Source organism: Saimiri boliviensis, chromosome 5 (assembly GCF_048565385.1).
Source record: "Saimiri boliviensis isolate mSaiBol1 chromosome 5, mSaiBol1.pri, whole genome shotgun sequence".
Taxonomy (NCBI): domain Eukaryota; kingdom Metazoa; phylum Chordata; class Mammalia; order Primates; family Cebidae; genus Saimiri; species Saimiri boliviensis.
In genome coordinates this window covers 145,872,162-145,885,971 of record NC_133453.1, presented here as the reverse complement: position 1 = coordinate 145,885,971, position 13,810 = coordinate 145,872,162, and the positions used below count along the sequence as shown (strand labels likewise).

The 13,810-nt window shown below is 49.2% G+C and overlaps 1 protein-coding gene across 14 annotated transcripts in view; it reads left to right on the top strand.

The window, feature by feature from the left end:
* The window catches only part of APBA2 (amyloid beta precursor protein binding family A member 2), a 220,688-nt gene that overhangs the window by 158,487 nt on the left and 48,391 nt on the right, over positions 1-13,810 (top strand). For 13 of the 14 annotated variants that reach the window (XM_039479984.2, XM_074400121.1, XM_039479986.2 and 10 more), the window contains one exon: positions 5,297-6,287. In XM_039479984.2, coding sequence (XP_039335918.2) covers positions 5,337-6,287 — 951 coding nt within the window. In that variant the 5' untranslated portion in view covers positions 5,297-5,336. Of the gene's footprint in view, positions 1-4,185; positions 4,531-5,296; positions 6,288-13,810 lie in introns of those variants that run through there. The other variant, XM_074400119.1, reaches the window with a different exon arrangement.

The following is a 13,810-nucleotide window of genomic DNA, read 5'->3' as shown; positions in this document are numbered from 1 at the left end:
ATAATCCTAGCCACTCAGGAGGCTGAAGCACAAAAATCACTTTAACCCAGGAGGCAGAGGCTACAGTGAGCTAAGATTGTGCCACTACACTTTAGCCTGGGCGACAGAGCGAGACCTTGTCTCAAAAGAAAAAAAAAGTTCCCTGAAGTAATTTACAACCTAAAGTTACTCCAGCCAAAATTTCAGTGGAATATTGGGGACACTTGGAACCACTAACTCCTAAGTTCATTTGGGAGAATAAATTTGAAAATAGCAGGGGAAGATGAAAAAATGAGAATAAGGAGGGAGAACTTGACTTATGTCATATTAAAATATGCTCTAAAGTCATAATAATGAAAATGGCATGGTACTATTGCTGGGAAGATAGAAATGATGTAGACTAGAAAGTCCAGGGACAGGTCTAAGTTTATGTAAGAATTTAGTATATGACATACAGGGTGACCAGCCATCTCAGTTCCTCTGGGACTGAGGGATTTCCTGGGACATGAGACTTTCAGTGTTAAAGTTGAGATGCTTGGTCACTGTAAGATGTGGGAAGCAGAATGTTCTGTTGAGTAAAGGGTATTGGGTTACCTGAGTAAAGCTGTGGTGCCTACACTTTGCTGTACGTTGGAATACCTGTGAAACCTTTTTGTATACTGATGCCTGGTTCCTATTTGAAACATTCCAAGTTCATTGGCAAGAGGTGTGACCTGGGCATCAGGATTTTTAATGGGCAACAAAGCTCGAAAATCACTGGGGTCATCATCGGGGGCAACATGAAGCTGCTCCATACCTTGTATGTGTGCGCTTTCTGATGGGTTTAATATTTCTTTGTAAAGAAAGGATTCTAGACAGTGACTAGATTTGCTTGCTCTGAAGAGAAGAGGTTTGACTCCTCCCATGAGAAGTCTGGAACTTTTGGAGCTGCGGGCAGGTGCAGCACACAGACTCAGGGAGTTTCAGAGGAGCACCTTATTCCTGTGCTAGGAGGGGTGGACATTCTCCTTGGAAGCAAGCTAATCTGGCTGAGGACAGCCCATCTCTTTCATACCTAAAAAATACAGGCACCTCTTCACATCTCAACAGTGAAGTCCCAGATGGCCACCCTGACTGCCTCCAGCTCACCGTAAAATCATCTCCCACTGTATCTTACACTGTCCAGCCATCCACCACTCACAGAGAAACTTGCCCTGGTGTCTCAGGGGCCCTTTGTTGCCAGCAAGAACAGAGACAGGTCATATGCCACATCTTGCTGAAAAGAGAATTAGTGTTTTGGAAGGTCAGATGGAGGAACTAATTTATGCCACACAGAAAAAATATGAAATGGGTGCTATGAATGTAAAGTTAAGTGATTTGGAGGGCAAATTCCAGAGATACTCCAGAAAGAGAAAAAGGCCTTTAGGGAGAGAAATAAAAAAAGAAATAGCAAGAATCTTCCTATACCTAAAGTAAGACGTGGGACTTGATACAGAAAGGGCTCACCAAATGAATCTCACAAAAAATGAGATCCTCCTAAAATAAAAAAAGACCCCCATCCAGACATAGTTTGCTGGAATTTCTGAACTCTAAGAGTGGAGAGGAAATTGTACCAGCTTCCAGACTGAAGGAATAGATTTCTGTATCAAAGTAAAAAGAATCCAGTAGTATTAAAGTGCACATCTTCAAGGCTGTAAGCTAGAAGATAGTGGAACAGTGTTAGCAAAAGCATGCAGTGCAAGAATCTTATACCCAGCAAAGGTGTCATTCTATGTGAGATCAGAGCCATTTTATAGACACGAAAGGGTTACTAAGGTTACATTTTCCTAACTAAGCAAAATGACCCTAAAAATTATTTTTACAAAATAAAAATGAAATCCCACTAAATAGTTCAAGAGAAAGAAATGCAGAAAGTATAGGAAGCAGTGGTAAGTGATGAACTGAGTAATTATAGTTCATATTATATGGTTGTGGTAGTGTTGTACATCTGGAATAAATTTTTCTTAAATCATCTGAAGGCTTGGAGAGCTAATGAGAAACACCAGTGGAAAATAAACTCCTGGTTCCATTATAATTCTTCTACACTGTCCTCAGTGTTTTCATTTTTGAAAACTTGGATAACATATTAATAGAACTGGGACTGTTCCATATTACTGTAACATGTGTATTTTCGTCTTTATGTCTTATATTGGCCTTGAGAATATTTTATGGAGTGTTGATACACATATTTCTACTTGCATATTACAGATTTTATCCCCCCAAATGACAGATAATTTGAAGTTAAGATAATAAGAGTACTGTGTATTTTAGTTTGCTCTCTAACAAGGATGTGCATACCTTCAATGTGCACAGCTTGGTGTGAGAGCCTGGTGAGATACAGGGATGCTGTAGACATGGCCCTTCTGTGAATGGGAGCAGTGTGCTCCTGTGCCAGTGATACACCGTCTGCCCTTTGCTGTCCTGACAGTCAAGACATGGCAGTCTGCTTGCATGTGAGTGGCTGCATTCAGCACATGCTTCTGAGGGACTGTTTTGAGGAATGTGGCTACCGGTGATTGTGTCCAAGAGCTGTGGTAGCTAAGTTCCTGACATCACTTCTCCAGGCTGTCTCTGTGGCTGGCTGTCCTCTGTGAAGTATAAGAAATCTAGCCGGCATGGTGGCTTACACCTGTAATCCCAGCCCTTTGACAGGCTGAGGCAGGCGGATCGCCTAAGGTCAGGAGTTGGAGACCAGGCTGACCAGCATGGTGAAACCCCATTTCTAATAAAAATACAAAAATCAACCGGGCACGGTGACTCACACCTGTAATCCCAGCACTCGGGGAGGCTGTGGTGGGTCGATCACTAGGCCAGAAGTTCAAGACCAGCCTGGCCAAGATAGTGAAACTTTGTCTTTACTAAAACTACAAAAATTAGCCGGGCGTGGTGGCAGGTGCCTGTAATCTCAGCTACTCAGGAAGCAGAGGCAGGAGAACTACTTGAACCCAGGCGGCAGATGTTGCAGTGAGCCAAGATCGTACCACTGTACTCCATCCTAGGCAACAGAGTGAGACTCCATCTCCAAAAAAAAAAAAAAAAAAAAAAAAGTTGGCCGGGCATGGTGGCAAGTGCCTGTAATCCCAGCTACTCAGGAAGCTGAGGCAGGAGAATTGCTTGAATCTGGGAGGCAGAGGTTACAGTGAGCCGAAATGGCACCATTGCACTCCAGCCTTGGCAATAGAGTGGGACTCCATCTCAAAAAAAAAAAAAAAAAAAAAAGAAAGAAAGAAATCTGGTGTCAAGTTGTGTGTGGTCTCTGAGGCAGCTCAGTGTTCTTCGTGTGTCCTCTGATTGTATCTGGGTTGCTGATGTCTTAGTGAGTGCTGGTCCCTTGTTCTCTTCTTGGGAACAGCTATTTGGAATTGCCCTGCTGGTGTCAGAGTTTGGGAATGGGGTGACAGACCCCACAGGGTCCTTTTCAGTGACAGTTTTTCTGGTGTGGGGCATCTTTGCTGTCTGTGGGCCACCCTAGTGGGGGTGCTGTGAATTGCTCCACATACAGACACGGCCGTGGGCAGCCTTGTGCAGGTGGCAGGGTAAACATGGCTTCTTTAGATGGCAAGTGTGCTTGGGGCGAATTCACACGTTGAAAGCTAGTGGCTCCATCAGTGACTGTGCTCACACTCTGAGGGTCTGGACTGGATGAAATAATTATTTCCTTCTTCAGTCTTTTGGGAATATTCATACTGCTGTAACTGTGACCATCTGGTACACTCAGTCTCATAACAAGGTGTGTTTTGGGCACCACTACAAACAAGGTGCTGTGTCGGGAGCTCTGGGGGATACAGAGTTTGGAAGGCCTTGACTTTGTGGCCTAAACTAAAGAGACGAGGGGAAGGAGAGGAGGTAAAGGAAGGCCGGATTGGAGCCTGCGCAGTGACCGCGGGGGGTCACCGGTAGTCCCCCTTCATCTTCACTCCCTGCTCCCATCTGAGCTCAGATCCCTTTGCTTCTGCCATCGAAGGTGCTCGCTGAGCCATTTCTCTGTCCTGGCCACTGTTCTAGTTGAAGCTCTCCTTTTTTTTCCCTTTTAAATATTGCAGTAAAATAGACACATTTTCTTTCTTTCTTTCTTTTTAAACGATTTTCAGCATTTTTAAGTGTGCAAGCTCTTACTGGAATACGGTTTTTTAAAATAATGGAACTGTCATTCAAGCAAAAAGGCATGTGTGATATAAGAGTACAGTGTAAAGAATATGACAAACATCTGGGGAAACACTTTAAGCAGAACGTTAAGCAAACATTTAGACATCCTCTGTGCCATTTTCCTGATGCTAGCCCCTTTCTTTCCCTAGGGGATACAATAGCCTTTCACTGGTCTCCCTGCCTCCGGCCTCTGTCCCCATGCCAGGTCCAGAGAGACAAAGCTAAAAGAAAAACTGTTGAAAATGATTCAGGGACAGCGCGTATGTCTTAGCCTGTTTTCTATTGCTGCAACAGAATACTGGAGACTGGGTGATGATGAGGAATGGAGATTTGTTTCTCACAGTTCTGGAGGCTGGGAAGTCCATGGTTCAAGGTGTCAGCATCTAGGTAAGGGCCTTCTTGCTGTGTCATCCCAAAGTAGAGCGTGAGAAGGCAAGGGAGACGAGAGAGCAAGAGTGAGAGAGTGAGTTCACTTGAAGTCACCTTTATAACAAACCCACTCTCACAATGAAGAACTTCCTCCTGAGATAAAGACACCAGTCTATTCACGAACCTCATGACCTACTCACCACTTAAAGGCCCCACCTCTTAGCACGGTTGCATGAGGGATTAAGTCTCCAACGCATGAACTTTGGGGGACATAGTGAAGCCGTAGCAGTGTGGTTTGAGGAATAAAGTGCTGAGTCCTGGGCAGTGGGTGGGTGCAGGCCCTCTCGCAGTTTGGCCTGCCAGGTCTCGGCAGCTCCTCTGTCACCCCACCATACCTGCAGGCTGCAGCCGCATCCTTTGTCCCCTTGAGAGCAAACAACCTGATCTTATGACCATTTGTCTTGGTCACCTGGGCTACCCAAACTCAGTGAGAAGTCAGGAGTGAGCCGGTGGGCTCTGGGGGAGAGACAGGTGTCCTGGCCAGTTGCCGGCGCCTCCCTCGTCTGCTTTTCGTGGAGCTTCGTGTGCCCTTGTTCTCCTTGGCACAGATGCACTTTGTTCCTGATGATGAGTCAGCCGGGGTGCGGATGGCGCACTGTTTGAACAGATGTGTGTTCGCATTGCTGCGGGAGAACGTGGTGGGAGGCGCCGTGGTGAGTGGCCCCGCGCGTGGCCGGGCTTGGTGGAGTTCTGACTCTGTCCTTCCCAATGTTCCTCCCCACAGTGGCTGCCTCTGGGAGATGATGGCTGCGTGAGTGCCCGCCATGGCCCACCGGAAGCGTGAGAGCACGGGGAGCAGCATGTTGGACCACAGGGCGAGGCCGGGCCCTGTCCCCCACAGCCAGGAGCCCGGGAGCAAGGACATGGAGCTGCCCTTGGAGGGCTATGTGCCCGAGGGCCTGGAGCTGGCTGCCCTGCGGCCAGAGAGCCCCGTGCCTGAGGAGCAGGAGTGCCACAACCACAGCCCCGATGGGGACTCCAGCTCTGACTACGTGAACAACACCTCCGAGGAGGAGGACTATGACGAGGGGCTCCCGGAGGAGGAGGAGGGCATCACCTACTACATCCGCTACTGCCCCGAGGACGACAGCTACCTGGAGGGCATGGACTGCAACGGGGAGGAGTACCTGGCCCACGGCACGCACCCCGTGGACACCGACGAGTGCCAGGAGGCGGTGGAGGAGTGGACTGACTCGGCAGGCCCGCACCCCCACGGCCATGGTACCGAAGGCAGCCAGGACTACCCAGACGGCCACCTGCCCAACCCGGAGGACGAGCCCTCCGTCCTGGAGGCCGACGACCAGGAAGAAGATGGCCCCCACTGTCCCAGCAAAGAGGGCTACCAGGACTACTACCCCGCAGAGGCCAACGGGAACACTGGTGCCTCCCCCTATCGCCTGAGGCATGGGGACGGGGACCTGGAGGACCAGGAGGAGGACATCGACCAGATCGTGGCCGAGATCAAGATGAGCCTGAGCATGACGAGCATCACCAGCGCCAGTGAGGCCAGCCCTGAGCATGGGCCTGAGCCCGAGCCTGGGGACTCTGCGGAGGCCTGCCTTCCCGGCAAGGCCAGCTGCAGCCCCAGCAGGCATGAGGCGAGGCCTAAGTCACTGAACCTCCCTCCTGAGGCCAAGCACCCTATAGACCCCCAGAGAGGCTTCAAGCCCAAGACCAGGACCCCAGAGGAGAGGCCGAAGTGGCCCCACGAGCAGGTAGGACTCTGGCTGTCCCGGGGAAGGGAGCAGAGGGGCCTGAGAGCAAGAAACCTCCTGGTACAGCCCTCGCAGATGCTGAAGCGAGGGGGTGGGAGGGGTGGGTGCCTTGCAGTTCTAATGGTGGCCGAGCCCTTCACTGGTCCAGTTACGAAGCATGTTGGGTGAATGCTCTGGCCACTCTTATGCTTACCCCTCAGACTGAGGAGTAAAATCTTTTTGAGGGCTGATGGGCCACTGGTGTTTCACAGAAGACGCCCCTACTGCCACCCTAGAAGAGAGTCCATTTCTCTCCCGCTGCCCTGGGTCTGCTCATGGTGGGGCAGTGTCTGTGGGAGAGCCCGTCAATCCTCAGGGGTGTACTCAGACCAGCAGGGCAGTGGCAAAGACGTGGGGGCGCTGCTGCTCACACACTTCCGTGGCCAGTGGTGGGTGGCCTGGTGGCTGGGGTGGGGGCCGCTGTGCATTTCACAATGGAAGTGTCTCTGAAAGCCTGCGGACCTTGGTCTGATGGGCAATTCGCCGTGAATGACTATTTGGAAAAGGGTTTTTTGAAAGTTTGACAAAACCTTGGGGAAGAAACACATGCTAATGAGGGCCGTGGATGTCAGCATAGCTGTGTTTTCTTTTAATTATAGCAGAGTCAGCATGCATTCTAGTAAACACATTTGAAAAGCTGCCTTCCAAAAAAAAAAACAAAAAAAAGCCTCACTGTGAGTATATAAAGATGTGATTGAGTATTGGACTTGTGTAAAGGAACTTCTGTTTGTCCAGTTATATGGACTGCTTTCATATTTTGTAAAGCCCTAACCATTTTTTTCTGAGAAGAGTTTATGAATTTGAATGTGTGTGTGTGTGTACTGAGAGCTTGGGTTTGGAATAGAAATCATATTGCCACTTGGATTTTCAGCACTTGTATTTAGATGTCTTACGTTTTCTCTAAAGCACGTTCAGTGTCAGTTGACTTCTCTTTGGGGGTGTTCCTGTGATTCACAGCAATTTACGGGGCTGTGAGATGCACAGGAACTCCCATGATATTAGCGGATGTTGGCGGAGCTCTCCCCTAAGGCCAGGAGACCCTGGACCCTGGGTCTGGGCTTTAGGCCAGAGTGCCTCTCTGTGTTTCTCTTTGGTCTTTGGCAGGCCCTGGGCTTGCCCCGCAACAATGGCAAAGACACCGCAGGGATTGACATGGGCTGTGCACAGTGTGTGACACGCCGTGTCTTGTGACAAATGGGATCCCTGGCCAAGTTCTTGTCAAGGAAAATGATCTTTAGAGCCTGTTGGGGAGTAAGCAAGACCCACTGTTTTGCTGGTTTTGTTCTTCATGCTAACCAGATGTTAATTTTGGTAAAAACCCAGAGACCTTGGGGCTGGAGGGCTGGGAGGTGAATGAATGAATGGGTGGGTGGTAGTTGCTGTTTAAAAGGGCCCATGGAGGGCTGGGTGCGGTGGCTCACGCCTGTAATCCCAGCACTTTCGGAGGCTGAGGTGGGCGGATCACGGGCTCAAGAGATCGAGACGATCCTGGCCAACATGGTGAAACCCCGTCTCTACTAAAAATACAAATATTAGCCGGGCGTGGTGGCACGCGCCTGTGGTCCCATCTACTCGGGAGGTGGAGGTGGAGGCGCAAGAATTGCTTGAACCCAGGAGGTGGAGGTTGCAGTGAGCCAAGATTGCGCCACTGCACTCCAGCCAGGCGACAGGGCAAGACTCCGTCTGAAAAACAAAAACAAAAACAAAAAAAAAAACAACAACAAAAAAACACATCTTGGAAGACGTCCCCAGCCATTGTGGAGAGTTAAGAGGAGGTCTGTTCTTCACAGAAAAGGCAGTGAATGGAAAAGGAGGCCGCTTCTCTCCCTAAGGAGAGCGTGTCCTTGAAGGAAATGCCCTTGTCCGAGACACTGGAAAAGCCCATTTAAGCTGGTTAATGATCGTATGGCTTTGTTTTGGTTTGTTTTGCCCTCCCTTCCCTGTACTGTGCAATGCTGTCTTGTCCTTTTTCTTTCTTTATCAGTTCACAAATTAATTCTGTCGAGAGGAGCACTTGGCAGTTCCAGAGTTCCACACTGACAAGGGCCCTGGTGCCAGGGGCCCTGACTACTCTTTCTGAGGACTACACCAGACCCACTGCACATTGGCAGCGTCTCCACGCCTGTAGATCTGAGTACCCCATTCCAGATGAGGATCTCGCTGAAACCTGACCAGAAAGAGCTGTAGAAATAATGTTGAAAGCAAGATTCCATATGAAGCATGTGCACTGGGAGGCTTGGTGGTGTCTTGCTTGAAATCACAACCTGCTTTCCTAAGAGCAATCCCCTTACTCCCGTGAGAGACAGCCAGGCTGTGCCAGGAGCCAAAAAAGGCCTGGCCTCAAACAGGTGCATAAGGCGCCGTGTGTCCCACGCCCGCCTCTTTGTTCCCAGTGCGGTCCACTTAGTTAGTGTAGTAATGCCTCTGGTTGAGGCTGCGGTTAAAAAAAAAAAAAAAAATCTGAAGGGAGAAATGGGCAATATTAGTCACTTAGATGCTGTAGGAGTCTTGCTTTTTAACCCTAACCCAGCAGCACTGGCATTACTGGGGAGCCCCACCCCCACATTGCTGAATCCCAATCTTCATTTCAACACGCTGCCACATTCCAGCTGGAGAAGTGATGCTGTAGGAGACTCACTTGGATGAGATTGTGTGGCATCCCTCACCTCTTCTACTCATTTCACAGCTTGAAAAATTGTGTCCTGGATGTGTTTAAGAGCACTGAGTAGCATTTAGTCATTGCACAAATGGCAACAGTACAATAGAGTCAGAAAAAATGGAAATATAAAAAATGTATTCTCATGGTCCCTGCTACCCTAACAGATGAGCTGTTTCATTTCTGTGTCCTTTTCAGACCGTAGCATTGAGCATAAACGATGCACGTGTCTGTCATCATAACCCAAATGTATCTTTGTCGTCTAGCTTTTCAAATCTGACATGTGATAAATGTTTCTCCATGTTGCTATATAGTTTCGACGATTTTTTTTACTGACCTTTTTGTGTTCCATTTGGCTGATGTGCCATATAACTGATTTCTCTGCACATACTCTGCCATTGAGCATGCAGCTTCCGGGTGGCATTTTCTCTGAGGTGTAAGGCTGCCACAGATGTCTTTGTACAAATCATGTTTTCCTTCTTTGGGTTTATTACCTGAGGATAAATCCCCATGCTTTACATCAGCACTGACCATTTCCCCTCGATGATCTTATCTAATTGTTTCCCTTCTTCTGTGGATGTTGGATACGCACCCTTCATCTTTTGGTTCGGACGTGTTTCCATCTCATGGGAGCACGCTCTACACTGCAGGTGTGACTTTCTGCTGTGTATGTTGTCCTCTTTAGTGCACTTTCTTTTGAATTTTGTTTGTTATTTTCATCATCTCTGCAGCATTTTAAGACATTAATGACTCATCTGTGACCCCTCCACCTCCTTTGGGTGCAGAAGGATTTAATTGGATGGTTTCTTCTTCCTAGTCTGGGTGGATGTATTCACAAAGGACATTGCTTTGGTCTGGTTCATAGGAAAAACGAGTTGCCGGCCGGGCGCAGTGGCTCACACCTGTAATCCCAGCATTTTGGCAGCTGGAGGTAGGCAGATCACCTGAGGTCAGGAGTTTGAGAGCAGCCTGGCCAAAGTGGGGCAACCCCGTCTCTACTAAAAATACAAAAATTAGCTGGGCGTAGTGATATGCGCCTGTAATCCCAGCTACTCTGGAGGCTGAGGCAGGACAATCACTTGAGCCTGAGAGGTGGAAGCTGCTGTGAGCCGAGATCATGCCACTGTGCTCCAGCCTTGGTGACAGAGCGAGACTCCGGCGTGCCCTACGCCCCACCAAAAAAAAAAAAAAAAAAAAAAAAAAAGAGTTCGCATGTGCTGGGAAGTGGACGGTGTGGCCTTTGGAGCCCTCCCGAGCTGGAGGATGCCGTGCATTTTGGAAAAGCTCCAGTTTGCAGGTAGCGCTCCCACCTGTGCAACTCGGCTGAGACCAAGAGGTCTGCACGGGGTTTGGAACAGGAGAGACACAAGGCGATGCAATTTCTAAAATTGTAGGAAGACAGGATGGGGAACAGAGATCTACACATGAATTATTTTAGTAAAATAAAAAAAAAGGTTCTCTTGAAGCACTGCAGGTTTACTGAGGAAAACTTGGAAAATATAAGCAAAACTGTCTTTTGCCATATGGCATTGTAGAATCCCATTGTAGAGAGTTTTTGAGTCAAAGAGACAAACCTAGGGCAGGATTTCCCAAAACATCCTCTTAGAGGTGTTCTGTAAACAAAGTACCATTCGATCCCTACTATTCATGGATTTGGTATTTGCAACTTTGTTAACTTGCTTATATTGATTCCTAACTTCTTCCGGGAGGTAGGTGGAGAAAGGAAGAACTGGGGTCGCCCACTCTCACGTTCCCAGCTGAGCTTGAGCAGGGCTTTGTCCCCTTGTTTCAGCTCTCCTGCTGTAAACAGCCGTTCCTTTCACAATCCGTTTAGTGTTCTTTGCATTTTGTTGATTTGTGTGTCTGTGTGTGTGTGTGTGTGTGTGTGTGTGTGTGTGTGTGTGTGTGTTACAATGGCCCTCAAGTGTAGTGCTGAAGTCTAGTGATCCTGAGCATGGAACGGCTGCCATGTGCCTTACGTGTGCCGGAGAAGCTTCCTTCAGGCCTGAGCAACAGAGCTGACTCGTCTGTGCTGCCGCTCTGCGAGCTGCTAAAGTGACTTGTGTCGTGTGTGATGAAGTCAAGGAAAAGATGAAGGAATGGCTAAATTTGCAGGTTCATGGGACAGTGACCGATTTTTTTTTTTTTTTTTTTTTCTTCTTGAGACGGAGTTTCACTCTTGTTACCCAGGCTGGAGTGCAATGGCGCGATCTCGGCTCACCGCCACCTCCGCCTCCTGGGTTCAGGCAATTCTCCTGCCTCAGCCTCCTGAGTAGCTGGGATTACAGGCACGTGCCACCATGCCCAGCTAATTTTTTGTATTTTTAGTAGAGACGGGGTTTCACCGTGTTGACCAGGATGGTCTCGATCTCTTGACCTCGTGATCCACCCACCTCGGCCTCCCAAAGTACTGGGATTACAGGCTTGAGCCACTGCGCCGGCCAAGTGACCGATTTTAAAAAAACACAGTGGACAGGCAGAAAGCCCAAGAACTTGACTGTCTTGTGATCTAGGGTCAGGGAAATGTTAAATTCTTCTCAGCTAGTATTTTACAATAAAGAAATACTGCATGTAATTAATTATTTGTAAGAAATGTATATTAAACAAGGTGTCTTTAAAGAGAAATGCACATAAAACAAGGTTGTGTATTGATTCATTGACAAAAATGTGTTCCGAGACTCATAGGAACCTAACCCTGTATCATTCCTAGAAGCAGTGTATTCAGTATTGATCAACTAAGTGCTCAGGGCAGCTTTCGAGAACACAACTGTGTGAATGAGAATAGGCTGCATTTGGTTGGTAAATGAGTTTGGGAAACTTTGCTGCAAAGCTTTTCCCTTCATGGAGTTTTCTGATTTGTTACATGTGAGTGGCATAAAGTCCTATGTTTGCTGTAGTGGAGACACGAGCCTGCCTGGCCAGTGCTTCCCAAACGTGTTGGATCAGCAAGCCCTTTTCCCTCCATACAGGGCCTATGGGAGAATACAGACTCAAGCCTTACACCGTAGGGGGCAGGGGACAAGGACACATGAACTCCCAAGACCACTCCCTATATGCTTCCGTTTCAGGATGAATCAGAGACCCCAAATGGTGACCTTGGAAAGAAAGGTTGTCATTGTGTTATCATCAGGACCCTTGGCTTCTGCAGATCCCTCCCTCCCTCCCTCCCAACCTCCCTCCCTCCCAACCTCCCTTCCTCCCTTCCCTTCCCTTCCCTCCCTTCCCTTCCGTTCCCTCCCTCCCTCCGTCCCTCCCTTCTCTTCCCTTCCCTCCCTTTCCTCCCTCCTTTCCCTTCCCTTCCTTCCCTTCCCTTCCTTCCCCTCCTTCCCTTCATTCCCTCCCCTCCCTCCCTCCCCTCCCTCCCTCCCTTCCCTCCCTTCCCCTCCCTCCCTTCCCTCCCTCCCTCCCTTCCCTTCCTCTCTTCCCTTCCTTCCCTTCCTTCCTTCCCTCCCTTCCCTCCGTTCCCTTCCCTCCGTTCCCTCCCTTCCTCTCTTCCCTCCCTTCCCTTCCCTCCCTCCCTCCCTTCCCCTCGCCTCCCCCCCCAACCCCCACCGCCCTGAGAAGGAGTCTCACTGTCACCCAGGCTGGAGTGCAATGGCATGATCTCAGCTCACTGCAACCTCCACCTCCCAGGTTCAAGTGATTCTCCTACTTCATCCTTCCGAGTAGCTGGGATTACAGGCACACACCCCCAGGCCGACTATTGTTTGTATTTTTAGTAGAAACGGGGTATCACCACATTGGCCAGGCTGGTCTTGAACTCCTGACCTTATGATCCACTCACCTCAGCCTCCCCAAGTGCCGGGATTACAGGTGTGATCCGCCGCACCTGGTGAAACCTCTCTTATGTTGTGGTTTGTGGAAAGTCCCTGGGTGTCAGAGGAGGTGGCAGCGGTGGTGGTGGTGACTGCCAGTACCTAACACCTAAGGGTGTTAGGAATATGATCTCAGTAAATCTCGAACAGCCCAGAGAGATGGAGCTAGAGTCGTGTGTTGCAGATGGCACAGTTAATTACCTCCCCTGCGAACAGACTGTGTTAAGCCAAAACCCATGCCTCTAAACACTGCAGAATGCAGCCTTTGAAGAGCCTTAGGAAGTGTCCGGTCCTGTGCAGTCCGCATTTGAGCCTGCTTGCTGGAGAGTGAGTGAGTGTAGGGGAGCTGTGTGGTGTTCCGCCTGGAGAGCGATGGTCTCTCTTCTTTGTCGTCTGTTTCCTTACTCTTGAAAGGCTTGGCATGCCCTGTTGTTCTCAGTGAGTGGGATATGGTGCCAGTGAGGTGACTAGCACACACAGAGGCCCCCGGTCTGTAAAATGTCCCCATCTCAGTGCTCACACATCCTGACTTCACCAGGGCTCAGGCATGGATCAAACAAGTAAAGATTGTTCGTGTGGCATTTTTTCTTAATTTTACTGAGCTTTGTTGACATGAAGTATTGATTTTTGTTTACATGCAGTGATTGAGGAGTATACGGGTTGGGTCCAGCCAGGCTGGCATTGAGTGACCTGATGGAATGGGTATTCCTACACCTCCCTGTGTGACCATCTACCATCTGACAGTGAAGCGTGAGTGGAGGTAGGACCCCACCTGGGCACCCGGTGCCTGGCTGAGTCTCACAGCTCCAGGGATGAGGCTGGATGTGTTCACCTGGCACGTCTTTGGCACACTTCCCTTGAAAAGAGTAGTTTGCAGATCAGTGCTTTCCCTAGGGCAGCTCACCCACACTGCTGGGGGAGGGGGACCGTAAGAGCCTGTTTGTCCAGCACCAAAGATTCTAGCTCTGTGGGTCTGTGGGGTGGCCCTGGATGGCATGTTCTCTGAGTGCCTC